Source organism: Lutra lutra, chromosome 2 (assembly GCF_902655055.1).
Source record: "Lutra lutra chromosome 2, mLutLut1.2, whole genome shotgun sequence".
NCBI classification, from domain to species: domain Eukaryota; kingdom Metazoa; phylum Chordata; class Mammalia; order Carnivora; family Mustelidae; genus Lutra; species Lutra lutra.
Window position 1 is genome coordinate 56,313,793 of NC_062279.1, and position 16,064 is coordinate 56,329,856.

The following is a 16,064-nucleotide window of genomic DNA, read 5'->3' on the forward strand; positions in this document are numbered from 1 at the left end:
GACCTACTGTGAGATAGACTTGGAACAACATGCATTCGATCAGTTGGTCTTTATAACCTCCCACCCTGCCCAGGAGACCACCATGGTGGCAGATGTCCCAGTGCATCGATTTTATAACCAGTAAATGATAACTCCAAGGAGACCTGGGTTTATTTCCACTTCTTGAATAGAGTCACTTGGGTAAAAGGGCCCTCCCTCAGTTGCCTTTGGGGAAGGCTTAGGGCAAGATTCAAAGTATATACTTCTTGATATGCTGTGGAGGTCCTTCAGCAAAAGGACCTCGCTTCCTTGTCATTTTTTATTATGTTCCGGTATAACTATAGGAAAAAGTTGGTCTGAGTTTAACCCAAACTCATGATGCGTCATCCACATTTCTCTTCTGCATCGCTCAGATCATTATTCAGTTCTTGGGGGATACATCTGTGCTCAGCTGTCACTGCAAGGACACATCTCCTTATGTGTCTCCTTCAAATGTCACCCCGGAAATTCCTTTGCTCCTCCTTTCCCAGATCTCCGTATGTCAGAACACCCCAGCATTTAATCCTCTGACCTCCTCTCCTCCTCTACATTCCTTCCCAGAGGATCTAAACTAGTTTCACACCTCAAATGTCATCTATGTACTGGTGGTTTTTATATTTGTCTTTCTCAGATCCCTCCTGAGCCCCAGAACTGCACAGCAAACTGCCCTCCCTCACATTTCCATGAGGATACATGAGAAGCCCTTCAAATTTTGTGTGGCCAAAATGGATTCACTCACTGATCTCTCCTCTGTCCACTCCTTCACAAGAAAATAACTCCACCTTCCCTCTAGTTGCTCAGCCTATACAAAAAAAAAAAGAGGAGAAATTTATAAATCCTCCAATGGCTGTCAATTTATCAAATTAAAAAAAAAAAAAAAAACCCAAGTTCCATTAACCTGTCCTTCCAAGGTCCTACATGAGCCGGCTCTTCCTACCTCTCAGGTACCTTTCTCCAATACTCTTCTTCATTCACAGTATTCCAGCCCCTCTGGCTTCTCTATTTCTCAAACACTACAAATTTCTCCCTGTCATGGGCCATTTATATTTTCTGGCTCTTCTATGTGAGAAGGTTTTCCTGCAGGCAACTAAAATGGGTTGCAGAGACTGATTAGGCATATCGATCCCTTGTATGTCTTCTTCCCTTTCATAATATTTTTTTAAAGATTTTATTTATTTGACAGAAAGAGATCACAAGTAGAAAGAGAGAGAGAGAGGAGGAAGCAGGCTCCCCACCTAGCAGAGAGCCCGACGTGGGACTCGATCCCAGGACCCTGAGATCATGACCTGAGCTGAAGGCAGAGGCTTAACCCACTGAGCCACCCAGGCAGCCCTAATAATATTTTTTAATAGAAGTATTTAACAGAAGTATAGTTGATACACAATGCAACATTAGTTTCAGGTGCACAACACAGGGATTGGACAACTCTGTCCATTCTGCTGTGCTCACCACAAGTGTAGCTACCATCTGCCACCATACAACACTATTACAACACCACGGCTGTATTCCCTGTGCTGTACTTTCATCCCCGTGACAACTTCTTTCCATAATTGGAAGTCTTTACCTCACTGCCTTTCACCCATTTTGATCATTCCTGTACTCTTGGGCAGTCACTAGTTTGTTCTCTGTGTTTATGGGTCTGTTTCTGCTTTGTGTTTCTTTATTCATTTGTTTTGTTTTTTAGATTCCACATATGAGTAAAATCACAGGGTATTTGTCGCTCTCTCTCTCTCTCTCTCTCTCTCTCTCTCTGACTTATTTCATTCAGCATAGTACCCTCTAGGTCTATGTTGTTGCAAATGATAAGATCTCATCATTTTTTATGGCTGTGGTATGTACCATTCCGTTGTGTGTGTAAGTGTGTGTGTACACACCAACCACATCCTCTTCATCATTCATCTATTGATGTACACTTAGGTTGCCTCTGTGTCTAGGCCATTATAAATGATGTTTTGATAAACAAAGGGATATATTATACCTTTTTAAAATTTATTTGAGAGAGACAGCATGAACGTTGTGGAGGGGCAGAGGAAGAGGGAGAAGCACACTCCCTGCTGAGCACAGAGCCAGACGTGGGGCTCTATCCCAGCACCCCGAGATCATGACCTGAGTCAAAGGCAGACACTTAACCAACTGAGCCACCCAGGTGCCCCTATATATCTTTTTGAATCAGTGTTTTTATTTTCTTTGGGTAAAGACCCCGTAGTGGAATTACTGGATCATATGGTATTTCTATTTTTCATTTTTTCACAGTGCCTTAGGGCACAGAGGAAATCCAAGAAGGAAAAGAAACACGCTAAATGCATGGGGAACAATGTATTTCATAATCGTCTCCTGCTCCCAAAGCTCTCTCTCCTCCCTTATGTTTTTTTCCTTTGCATCATTCAGTTAAGTTGTTCCTCCACCCCTAGAGGCCTTCCCTGACCGATGTAGCCCAAACCTCTCTGTAGGTAACTTCCCACCCCCTGGACGAACTTACCCTATCCTCTCCATCATCTTCATATCACCTGTCAGGACCTGTGATTATCTTATCTGTTCATGCAATTGCATGTTGATTGCTTATGTTCCCACCCCTTGTCTTGAATATAAAGACTCTTAAGGGCAGGGATTGCACGTGTCTACTCTAATTAGAAGAGCATGTGATGTGGCAGCTGTAACAGGCATGTAGAACAGAGCTATTATCACCAAAGTTACCAGGACCAGAGGTGTGTAGCTGTTTTCCAAAATTTTCAGTCATGTTTTCCATTTGTGGGAAAGTCATTGTGAGGCTTTTATCTTACAGTATTACTTAGAAACATCCTGCCTAAAAAAGCAAAAGATGAGACACAAGGCAGTTTGTATTAGGATGCAGACTTTTATTAGAACAAGCATTTTTCATAGCTGTAAGCAAAGCATTAGAATTCATCCAACTAACTTTTATCTTTTCCCTGCCCCAGGAGGACGGAAAAGGAGAGAAAGCCCCTTACACATCTAGGATCAGTCGAGCAAAATATTGCGGTGAATGATTCATTGAGGCTATAAATGTTTGCAGATTTTAAGGCACTGGAGGGCAGCAGGGCATGAGAGGTGGGACAGGGCACAGCTCTCATGTCCAAATGCCTTATCCTCTCTGACAATCTCCCAGCTTCCTTCCCCAGGTTCCATGGCAGGCATCCAGGCCCAAGAAGAGGGGAGCACAGCGCATTCATTATTCTCATTCAGACCCCGAGCGATCCAAACAAAGTCACTGTTGGACTCCCACTGTAACTTAGTAGAAGATAAACCGCATGCTCTCCACTCGCCATTGCACTTCGTGTAATTAGACCTCGTCAAACCAGATTTTCCTGAATGCCTTCGCGCTTTGTGCACTTCAAAAAGCCACTGACCCGAGCCACAGAAGCACTGCCCAATTTGTTGAAAGCATTTTGGCTGTGACTTCAAGGGCTGACCACACGGGGAGACACTACTTTTTAACACCCAGTGGACAGGACACTCCGGTGCCCCCGAGGCCGCAGTACCCATCGGGGTTCTTGCTCAGGTACTGTTGATGGTAATCCTCCGCGTAGTAGAAGGTTTGTCCCTCCCGAATGTCGGTCGTGATCAGGCCATAGCCGTGCTCCGAAAGAACCTGGGGAGAGAAAGGCGCCGTGAGGACTGGCTGCTGGGCAGAGAGGGTCTGAAGGAGGGCTGTGGGGTCAGGCCGTGAGGGAGGCAGACGCGGGCGGCTTGGGGTGTACCGTGGGTCCTTGTGGGCGCGGGCTCTGCTGCTTCCCAGCTGGGTTATTCTGGGCAAGCTCCTACTGCCCCGTGCCTCAGGTGACTGGGGCTGAAATCCAGTTTCCTGACTCTGTAATTGGCGTTCTACCCATGACACAGCGCTGCCCCTGGAGCAAGCTGGGAGCCTCGGTTTTGGCCCTGGGGGCTCTGTGTGGAAAGGACGCCAGGGTTTCCCAGGGGAAACAGCAGGAACATGTGGTTCCCTGGCTGTCCTGGGAAGAAGGGGCCTTCCTGAGGGCACTCCAGCAGGGCTGCGGTAGGAGGGGCTGGAGGGGCTGGGGCAGGATAGGAAGGGAGGGCTGCGGCCCAGCCCGGTGCTGTCCTCTCTGCTGCCAGCTCAGAACAGGCGCCCTGCCACTCACAGGCTGGACTGAGGAGCCCCCGCTCGCTGTGGTTCTAGGGAGTTCGGGCCCTGCCAGGGGTTCTCGGAGAGCACGGGGTCCCCTGGGTCTGTGCTCTGCCACTCCAGACCCGGGAGCCAGGGGACTGAGGTCAGGGGAGGTCGTGGCCTGGGGGCCTTTGTGGGTTCATCGCCGCCCTCTGTGACCTACTTTAATGCCTCGTGGCATCTGCTGCCACAGAAAGAAACAGACCCGGTAAACACAAGTGGGGGAGGAGAGCAGAGCTATTTGGGGCAGGAGACAGATTAAGAAATAGACATTGTTCCCCGTGGATCTTAGCCCGTTTCCTTTCCCTTCTGGATTTCAGCTGTGCCCTAATTCTTTCTTGCTGCAAGCTGCTCGGAGCATTTGGGCACAAGGCCACAGAGACTCGACCCCTAGGTTTGCGGATTCCATTTGGTCCGGAAATGCCAGGCAGAGCCCCGACTTGCACTCACATGAGGGATCTGGGCAGTGTTTGACTGTTGGTCCATTGGAGATGGAGTCCTCCCTCTGCAGAGCAGGGGGACTCCGGTATTAACATTCAGCATGAGTCACTGCTGCCGTTTTTCCCCGAGAACCTTCCCCTTCTTCCTGAGTCTCCATCCAGCCCTCTGAGCCAGAATGAGGCAGACTGAGGATCTGACGCCAAGTAGGCCCAGGATGGTAAGGGACAGGATCTTTGCCAAGGCCGGTGGTTGGACCCCACTACTCGGAAGCAGCCAGATTCCTTACAGGGGTTAGAAATGAGAACGAGGAGCCATTCTGACTTCAGTTTTGACAATTTTTTGTAAACGAGCAATTAGCGAGGGCTTACCATATGCCACACTCTTTGCAAAGACTTCACAGTGTTAATTTTAGCCTCTCAACAGCCATATGAAGGAAGTACTATTATTATCATCCGTATTTAAAAGCGCATGTCAGAGACTGTGTCTTGATCCCTGACAATTCAGCTCACCCTGCAGAAGCTGGAAGCTTGGAAACTACATTTCCCAAATTCTACTGCCAGTGCCACTCCAGTTTAGATATCACCAATGAGAGAAGCACACATGAAATTTGGCAGAAGAGAGGCCATTATTTGCAAGGTGCAGCCAGGAGGATGGGCACAGGTATCTCCAAAGAACAGACCAAGACTCTGCCAGCTCTTTCTGACAATTGTGGACGGTCCTGCCTCAGGCAAAGTCACCAGCAATGATTTCTAGCAATTTCTGTAACTTCTCGGTATCCTGGAAAAAAGTGGTGCTTTTCCCCGACCTTCCCTCAGACAGCCTTTCTAATGATTCTGGAAGCATCAATTCCCTTTGTAAAATCCACCCTCCTGCTTGAAACACCTTGAACACTCTATTTCCACGACTGAGCTCCAGCTAACACAGCAGTGGGTTCCAGAATTGTTTTCAGAAACCAAAACCTCAGTGAGGATGAGAATCTGGAATGGTTAACTGGCCTGGCCAGATTTAGAGTTAGAGCTGGCCTCACAGTGAGGGCGAATGGGTCAGTGCCCACGGGGTGTAGTCGGCATTTACTTAAATTATGGCTAGTATTTGCCTATGGAGAAATGTCCACTGTAGGAAGGCTTTGGGACCCCAGGTGGCTGTGGCGGTGGACTATTCTGGTGAAGACGAAAAGGGGGGTACTCTGGCTGCTTCAGGCCGCACTTGAGAGCTCATGGAAAGAACAGGATGTAAGGTCACGACTTGAATTTCCTGGCCTGAGTTGAGAGAGGCAGAGAACTTCTAGGACTGATTTAAAATAATCTGTTTCTTGTAGCTGCATTTACATGCCAATTAAAAGGGGCCCAGCTTTAGCAGTGGAGCTGGAGCCCAGAAATCATGTGCACATGGGCCTGCCCTCAGAGAGCTCATCCACTCACACTGTTGCACACACCGTGTCGGGTCTGCTGCCCTCTGGTTCTTACCCGAGATACTGCTGGCAGGCTGACGTGAGTCTTCCATATTCTGAGGGACCTCATATTTGGACCTCAGAAACTTCCTGGCTACAGTCACGCTGCACAGGAGCTTGCTCTGCTGTTCAGATCCTCTGCCTCCTTCTCAGTCCCTCACCCTCAGGGCCAAGACCCAGCCCCTGGGGCTGCCAGGTCTCCACGCACTCGCCTCATCCCCACCCCACAGAGGCTCTGTCCTCTCTGAGGGTGACCTCCTCACACACTACTCACCCTATTTCTCTTTCACAAATGGCCATCCTCCTTGTATGACCAAGGATAGCCTTCCTGAGGCCCTGGGGTTCACAGCCACTGACTCCAGATGCTTCTTTACTGAAGCAGAGAGGTCAGTACCAGTGGGCACGACTGCCCAGGCTCCCTCCTCCTCAACACACCAGCTCTTACCATGGCCAGGCAACATCCCTTTTGGGGAGTAGTGGGAAGGTGATGTAGGGGCCCAGGCAGTACCCAGCCTCTGCCACAAGATGGCAGACACTTCACTTTTATTTGAGAGGAAACAACAGGAATAAACAGTGGTGAAAAGCCACACAGGAGACAGCTCCAGGCTGCCCTCCTGCACCTCCTGTTATGCTGGGACATTCTCACTCATTCTTGTTGGGGTGGGAGACACCTGCTGTAACCACGGGGCCAGGAGTCCGTGTCGCCTGCTCTGCACCGGGCTGACCCATGTCTAGGCTGAGGCCATCCCTGAGCACAGAGCTGTGGCTGTCCTTAACCCTTGTTCTAAAACTGGGGAGTGGGGACAAAAACACAGGAAAGAAACTAGATATAAAAGCATAGGGAGCAGGAACCCGAAAATCCTAACCAGTGTCTGGTTTTCCTTCTTCCTCACATCCCCCACCTCTGCTTTCTTTCTTCTTTTTTTTTTTTTTAAGATTTTATTTATTCATCTGACAGACAGAGATCACATGTAGGCAGAGAGGCAGGAGGTGAGAGATGAAGGGAAGCAGGCTCCCTACCGAGCAGAGAGCCCTATGCGGGGCTCCATCCCAGGACCCTGAGATCATGACCTAAGCTGAGGGCAGAGGTTTTAACCCACTGAGCCACCCAGGTGCCCCTCCTACCTCTGCCTTCTTGCACACAAGGCTGTGGAGGCAGGTCAGTCTCCTTAGCCCTCCCAGGCCTGTCTCCTGGAGAGGTCTCACCAGACCCACAGGGTTCGACGCAGTTCCGGGGGGGTCCCTGGGGTCCATCTGTTTCAGACCTGGTTGGTGCTGGTCGGCTTTGTCAGTCCTCTTTGCTCGTTCATTCCAACCCTTCCACTCCACTGTTTAAACCACAGGGTTACAGAGAACAGGACTGAGGACCGGGACTGATTATTGCTCCCAGAAGCTGGGAGAGCATGTGCTGATAATGGCACCTCCTCAAACCAGGCAGCAAGGCCTTCCCTGATCTCTGAGGAGAACCCACCAGGCCTTCTGTGCTGGGTTCCTTCCACCTCCTCAGCTTCATGTCCCTCGTCTTTTTCTAACTCTTTGATTTCCCTTCCTCTCTGAGAACTGTTTTTGTGGGTCCCATTAAAGTTATACATTTCCTGAACATTCCATTCCCTTGCACACAACCTTCTTGGAATGTTCTTTCTTCTCTGCCCTATCACATGAGCTCCTACCCATCTCTCAGCACCGAGATCAAATGTCTCCACCTCCGTAAAGCCGCTCCTGAGTCTATAAGGTAGAAGTGACTCCAGTTTCTAGGCTCCCACAGAAGGACTGTCCCTTTTGGCACTTATGACATTGCACAATTGTCCTTTGTTTCTCTAAGCCACTCCCTCTCTCTTCTGGCAATACACATACCAGACTGTGTGCCCCTTGAGAGTATGGACTGTCTTGTTCCTCTACCTCATTTCAGTGCTTCATGCAGAATATATGAATGAATGAATTTTAAAAAAACTGTTGAGTCTTAGGGATCTCTTGGGGATACTCTTCACCTTAGGGGCTTCTACTTGGGGCCCTGCTGCTGCCTCAAGCCCAAACACCTCCTTGAGGACCTGGGAAGGAATGTCAAGAGGGAGCTTGGGAACCAGGGAGCTTAAGCTGTCACTCTCCTTATCACAGACCCCCAGCCAATTCCATAGGTAGGTTTACTCTTTAGACTCTGGTATTCCAATGGCTGGGTTCATGCAGGGGGGACCAATCATCTTGCCTAAAAGGATGACCTCAGCATCTCTGACACCTAAAAAGCCCGTTCACTCTTCTGGGGTATGGGGGGAATGAGGGGTGTAATGGGGGAGATGGAGGAGCAGCAGGAAGTGAGAGATGAAGACTGGGTTACAGATGACCCTTCTGGCCCCCAGAGTCCACTGGTCCATTTGGCCCCATGTGCAAACTGTGCAGGGACTGGTGGGGCGCACCTCAGTCTTCTCCTATAGCATCATCTAGGCCAAGTGCCCCAATCAGTTATGGGGGTGTGATAAATAATGTTTCTGAGTACTTTTCTCAGAAAAGTACTTCTACTTTTTCTGCATGAATTAGGGCAGCTGGAGGGCTTTCCCAATCCCAGCACCACTACGGCTCTCTTGTCCACTACAGTGGGAGGGAAGGGAGTGTCAAGAGAGCTAAACTGGGGAGGCACATGAGCCACAACTGGTGTGATCCCCTCCACTGTCTATGAGAGGGTGACCATGCCGACGGTGTACCATTCCCGATGATAGAAATGATGAATCACATCAACTACTAAGTTTGCTGGTATATCTAAAAAGGAGGCTGTACCCATGAAAGCGTATTGCCCATAGGAAAAACGCAGCAGAGAAATTGCTGAAAGCAGCTTCAGGAAATGCTCTGGCCTGAAGCACAGATGTCCTGGCAGCTTGAATCCCTGAGGGGCCCCCAGGCTACAGGGCCCTGCCTCCAACACCAGGCTGATGTGGCTCCAGAAGCCTGTGCTCTTCCTTTAGGCTCTACAGAGCCACCCTGTGGTGTGGGGAGTGAGTGAAGGCCATGAAGGACTTGGCCTCGTCAAAGTGATTGCCAGGTTGGCTCAAACCTCTGCTATGGTTTCAGATCTCACATTGAGATCTTTGATCCATTTTTTAGTTTCTTTTTGTGTATAGTGTTAGAAAGTGGCCCAGTTTCATAAGGGGTTAATATCCAAAATATGCAAAGAATTTACACAACTCAACTCTATCAAAACAAATAATTCAATTTAAGAGAGGGCAGGAGACCCAATTATTCTAATGTTGTTTCGTCTTATGGTGTCACTTATCTCTCGAATTCTCCCCTCGTGTCCATCAACAGACGAATGGATAAAGAAGATGTGGTATATATACACAATGGAATACTATGCAGCCATCAAAAGAAATGAAATCTTGCCATTTGCGAAAATGTGGATGGAACTAGAGGGTATCATGCTTAGCGAAATCAGTCAATCGGAGAAAGACAACTATCATATGATCTCCCTGATATAAGGGAGAGGAGATGCAACATGGGGGGTTAAGGGGGTAGGAGAAGAGTAAATGAAACAAGATGGAATTGGGAGGGAGACAAACCATAAGTGACTTTTAATCTCACAAAACAAACTGAGGGTTGATGGGGGGAGGGGGGTTGGGAGGGGGGGTGGGATTATGGACACTGGGGAGGGTATGTGCTATGGTGAGTGCTGTGAAGTGTGTAAACCCGGTGATTCACAGACCTGTACCCCTGGGGATAAAAATATATTATATGTTTATAAAAAATAAAATTTAAAAAAAAAAAAAGAGAGGGCAGGAGACATGAATAGACATTTCTCCAAAGAAGACCTAGAGATGGTCAACATACATGAAAAGATGCTCAACGCCACTCATCATTAGGGAAATTCATGTCAAAACCACAATGAAATATGTCCTTATATTTGTCAGAATGGCTAAAGTAAAAAAGACAAGAAAAAACAAAGATGACGGGATGTAGAGAAAAAGGAACCCTTCTGTGCACTGTTGGTGGGAATTTAAATTGGTGCAGTCAACTGTAGAAAATGGTACAGAATTTCCTCAAAAAATTAAACTAGAAATACTATATGACCCAATAATTCCACTATCGGGGATACACCCAAAGAAAACCAAAACACTAAAAGATATATGCACCTCTATGTTTATTGCTGCATTGTTTACAATCGTCAAGATATGGAAGCAATCTAAGTGTCCATCAAGAGATGAATGAATAAGGAAGATGTGGCGTGCGTGCGCACACACACACACACACACACACACACACACAAATATTATGCAGCCATAAAAAAGATGAGATCACGCCATTGTGAGCACATGGATGGACCTGGAAAGTATTAGAGAAATAGCACATGATTTCATTCATATGTAGAATTTAAGAAAAATAAAAACCAGAATCAGACCTATAAACCCAGGGAACAAACTGATGGTTGACAGAGGGACTGGGGGGGCTGGGTCACTTGCAGTCATGGACTGAGTAAGGCACAGGAATAAAATGCACAGCTAAAGAATATAGGGAATGACACTGTAATGCATTGTATGGGGATAGATGGTAGTTACACTTGTGATCAGCACAGCAGAATGTAGAAACTTAACTGAATCACTGTGTCTTACACCTGAAACGAATGTAACACCGTGTGTCCACTATACTTAAATAAAAAAAGTAAAATAAAACTCCACTCTGATGTTGCCAGGAAATCACTCTCTCACTGGTCCAACCCCAGGGCTCAACTAGTCCTTCCCCTCCCCAGGCTCTAGGGCTCGGTCCCCAGTGCCACATGGAAAGCCAGCCCTGCATGCCCCCTCTGCTGGGTTCCTCAACCAAGACCGGCTCCAGAGGAAGGAATGATCTGGGCCTGACTCCTCTACCTCTCATTTTTCTGTCTGCTACTTTTGTTGACTCCAATATAATTATCCAAAGGTTCTTGTTTGTGGCAGTTTTTTTCTTACTGATTTTTTTGGAGGGAAGTGGGACTCAACTAAAATAACCTACATCTGTGTGACACCTGGACCAGGAAATCTCTGGAAGATCACCTAATAAAATTGATCATCATGCTTTTCTCACAGATTCTTACTTCAGCCTTTTCTTAGATGGCCCCAGAAAGTCCCCTGTGCCTTTATTCCTATATCCTGTTCTCTCTATAAAATGGGCACAATACCTAGTTCTCTGCTATCAGGAGGATCCCAGCAAAGGAACAGCAAGTGCATGACCCTCTGGCATATTTTAACTACGTGACAGCACTGGCTTCCTTTCCCCTGAGCCCTAGTGCTGGAGGAAAGCTAGCCCACTCCCCCTGCCTTCCTACGATAGGTCTCTACGTACACCCGTCCTGCACTCCCTGTGTCTACAGTTGCGCAGCTGACCTCTTGGTGGGGAGTGGAGAACGAGAAAAGGAGGTGGTCGTCAATAAGCTATGGCACAGCTCCCCCCACCCCTGCCAACAGGCATCTCCAGCCCCCACCACCCCTGCCAAAGACCGCAAATGCCCAAGGAAGTTGCTGGCAGCCATTCCCTTACCGATGCTCTGCCCTGGGCCCCACCCATCTTTCCAGAGCTACCGGCAGGAAGCCTTTCTGGTAATAAAATTACTGAACACGTGACCGTTCTGCTTATCGCAACCCGCTAACAAATTTACTATGAGCTTCACTGAGATTTTCTGAGTGCCCAGGTGTACACAGCATATTGAACGGAAATGACTCTCAGAGGGCCACAGCGGGGCAGTCACAGCAACACAGGCTTTGGGGAGCACCAACAGATGAGGTCAGGAGATCAAGGCAGACCAGATTAGCAGATCAGGTTTAACAGATGAGGGCACAGTGGCCCAGCACTAATCCCAAACTGTTGCATTTGTTCTGGGTTGCAGTGTCTCCAAAGAGCTTCCTCACACACTCTAGTCCATGTGAGGCTTTCACTAACCATAAGGGGGAGGAATTATTATTCTGAATGCTTCGCGTGGGACAGTGAAGCCCAGAGAGAGAGGCGGCTTGTCTAAACCACTCCCCAGTCAGCTGCAGAAAATAGGACTGGAGTCCCCAGTTCCTGACCATTTCCATTATTACAATAAGGCACACTTCCCTTCGTGGCCAGCTGATGCTGTAACTTTCCCTTAGAGAGAGATATGTATTATTTCAAAGTTTCCAGAAGAGTTCTAAACATGGGTCACCCTCTGTGGGGATCACACTCTCCCCCAACCCTGCTCACATCCCTGGAACTCAGAATGTGTGATGTAGATTTCTCAGGTCATCTCATTGACTTTTGTTTTCCAAATCACGGGAAAATACACACGACTTCAAATTTTCCATCTTAACCACCTTTAAGTGTTAAGTCCATTCACGTTGTTGTGCAACTAACCTGTAGAACTGTTCTAATCTCTAGAACTAAAACTCTTTGCCCATTAAATAAGAACTGTTTGTTCCTCCCGCCCCATAGCCCCTGGTGGCTCCACCGCACTTACTGTCTCTACGCATCGGATTACTCTGGTTACCTCATGCAAGGGGAATCACAGTATTTATCTGGCTTCTTTCCCTCAGCATCATGCCCCCAAGGTTCATCCATGTTGTAGCCTGTGTTGAACCTCCTTCCATTTTAAGGCCAAATAATATACCCTCATAAGTACAGACCACGTTTTGTTTATCTACTCATTCGTCAGTGAAACTTGGGTCACTTCCCTTGTTTGTTTGTTTCTTATGCTGTCCAATAATACACTTTGCTGCATGACAATCTCATCCCACAACAGTTCCTTAGATACTCCCTGGACTGCTTCTATTAGTAGCCTCCTGTTAGGATGCTCAACTAGCCCAAAGAAGTGCCCAAGGAGTACAGCTGTGAAAAAGACTTGCTCCAAACACGGGGTTCGGTTACTTTTTTCTTGGATCGCCTCAGCAGATCCCCTGTGCCAATGACTGCATTGCCAAGATGGAAAACCAACACAGAGAGCTCCTCTATGGTCACCGAATAGGGAGAGAGCTGGAGTTGTCTGTCTCCCCTTCGCTCAGGACAGACGCCCTCCAAACAGCAAATGCCACAAACCTCCTATGCATCATCTGATTCCAAGAGATGACAGGAGACCTATTCAAAGTGTCAGGAAAGCGGAGTTTGTGTTTTAAGTGCCAGGCTCCATATCGATTTTCTGATGGAGGTCAGAGGAGAAGTTTATAGGACCCCGCTAGTGGGGCAGATATAAGCTGTAGGGTGCCTTTTCTTTCATTTTTTTATTTCATCGTACCAGCAGTCCTGCAGGGGCGGGGAGACCATTATTCTGACTTTACCCACAAGGAAACTCAAAGAAGTTAAAGCCTGTGCTCATGTTCTTGTGTCCAGAGTGGTAGCTATGAGCCCAGGACAAGAATACAGGTCTGTTCGGCTCTGGATTCCATGCTCTTTCCCACCTACATACTGTCCTCTGAATTTGGGAATGTTGGAGATGTGAGATCCCAGGCAGCTGAGTCCGCTCTGCAGCGTGTCTGATGTCGAAACTGTCAATATGAACCCACCAAGAACCTTCTCTTGGAATTCTATCCAGCAGGGCAGGGAGGGAGGAGAGGACATTGGCTCTAGAGACACTAACACATGTGTGTATGTGCATATGTGTGTGGGAGAGGTGTGTGTGCACTTAGGCATGTGAGTGTGCACTCATATGCATGTGTATATGAGTGCCCATGAGGATGCTTTGTGATATACATTCAACCCCACCTCAGATGGAGGAACCTACAGACACCTTTCACTTTTTAAGCAAATATATCACTGTAAAAAAGCTTGAATCTCTGGTCGTGGTTTTAACATCTTAGAGGGTCATGGATTCATTTGGAAATCTAATAAACCCTATGGGCACTCTTTCCACGTAAACTCACAATCAAATATTTGCTATAATTTTGAAGGATTCTATGACCCTCTGGAGCTGACCCATGAGCCCGATATACAGAACCTTTCAATGGGGCCACCAAGTTCAAAGTGATCATGGTACCTGCCCATTCCCCTTCCACAGGGTTCTAGAAACATGCAGGTATATTTAATCAGCAATGAACATTTTCAAGACAGATATCCTTAATTTCAATCATAGGTTGAAGGCCCGTTGAGAAATGGCTGTGTTGCTAATGAGCAAGTCACCAGGAAAGGAAGAAGGTAACTGCAGTTCAAACCTCATTGGATTCATTTTTTTAAAGCCTCATTAAGTCTGACCCAAGCAAATGCAAGAGACCTGGATTCTGGTCCCCACTCTGCCCTCTAGTGACAGCAGGGAGCATGGACGTGGCTTAGCTCCCTCCTTGGTTCCTGCTTTCCCTTTATGAACTGAGAGACCCCCTTCAGTTCGTTCCAGATCTAATTCCATCCAATCCCGTGCTATGTTTCCATCCTGCGTGCACACACACACACACACACACACACGTGCACACACACGCACGCACCCCCCGTGCAGGCTTAACAAACTCCGCCAATGCCGATGCCCAAGTCAGCAGTTTTATTCCATTGGCAGCTTCTAGCTGACCAGATTGCCATCAATCAAAACTTCTGGGAAGGGATGCAAAATGACTGGCATGGCTTTTAAATAAAACCACCAGAAAGAAAAACACCATCTATTCCAAGCTGAGCAGGGACACGTGCGTTTCCGGTTCAGGAGAGCACAGAGCACCCACAAAACTGCCAGGTGTGCGGGAGCCGTTTGCCCCTGTGCCCCTGCCATAGCGTTTGGGCCAGAAGGAGGAGAGCACCAGGCTCCTCATGTTCCACACCACACAGGACCCTGAGAGAACAGGAGCTCCAGGCTCTGGCACCATGGAATCACCCCCAGTGAGTCCATCAGGGATTGTTAGCATATGCAAGAGGAGACAAGTCGGGGCTCACAGAACAAGGATGTGACACAGACAAGTTGAGAGCTCAGAGGGGCTAGAGCCTTCATGAAGCCCAATCAGGGCTGTACGGACCCTTGCAGTGAAATTAAGGAGGCAGAGTAGAAAGAAGGTGACACGATTAGATCTAATTCGGTCCATTTACAAAACCTGCTGATGCAAATGGTGGCCTCTAGCTGGAATGAGTTTGGCCTTCTTCAAATAGCTACTGCATCCCTGTGCTCTTTCTCTGGACTCTGTGGTTGTGCAGAGAAGTTAATGGCTTTCCTTGGCTGTTTCTCTGTGTCCCCCTCACCCTCAAGGTAAATCACAAGTGTCTTCCAACCAGCAAGGCTGGTTTGCCACACAAAATGAAAAAGCTACAAGCCTCTGCTGAGAAAGGGAAGAGAGAGAGCTCAATTTGGCCAGTAAGGATTCAAAGTTTTACCCTTGCTCCTCTGAGGGCAGACGATGGGCCAGCAGCTTGTCAGAAATGTAGATTCTGGCCCTTGCTCCAGACTGACTGAATCAGGATCTGTATTTCAAAATTATCTCCAAGTGACCCAGGTGTGCATTAGAATTTGAGAAGCTGTGTTCTAGCAGACAAGCATGGCAGGCTCTGTCAGTGGTCACCAACATCCCCTGCCTTCCCTCTGGAAGTCAGGTCGCCTGTGTGACCGGCTCTGGTCAGGCTGTAAGCAGGTGGGGCTTATGTCGTTTCTGGGCAGAAGATGTCCAGTGCCAGCAGGAACTTTTTCCCTTCAGCCAGGGGCCCACACAGCTCCAGCCAGCAGGGGTTCCATCACCCTGGCTCCTGGCACGAGGCAATCTGGAGCAGAGTCCCCGCACAGATTATTCTATTCCTTCTATTACAGACGCCTGGTTTTCCCTGGTGTGGGGTATGATGCTAAAGCATCATGGAAGGCAGGCACAGCTACGTGTAGGCCGGTCACTTATCTGGGGATACGGTTTCAACTTGCCAACTCCACTTAATTAATGGACTTGAGTAATCAGTGTGGGGCACTTAAGATGTGCCACGGACGGTGCTGGGCCTTAGGTATACACAGGTGGCCCAGGGCAGCCCTCCCCAGAGTGGGGCAATGACGGGCGTGTGCGCCATTACAGCAGAAAGTGCCTACCACGTAGCCGGCTTGGTGCTGAAGGGCCCTGCCAGCAGAAGAGGACAAAGGGCCCTACGAGGAGTTTG

At 48.2% G+C, this 16,064-nt stretch overlaps 1 protein-coding gene across 2 annotated transcripts in view; it reads right to left on the reverse strand.

Moving 5' to 3' along the window:
- Window positions 1–2,852: 2,852 nt before the first annotated feature.
- Window positions 2,853–16,064, reverse strand: part of MSRA (methionine sulfoxide reductase A) — a 437,055-nt gene continuing 423,843 nt past the window's right edge. For both annotated transcript variants that reach the window (XM_047717468.1, XM_047717467.1), the window contains one exon: window positions 2,853–3,625. In XM_047717468.1, coding sequence (XP_047573424.1) covers window positions 3,461–3,625 — 165 coding nt within the window. In that variant the 3' untranslated portion in view covers window positions 2,853–3,460. The remainder of the gene's footprint in view (window positions 3,626–16,064) is intronic.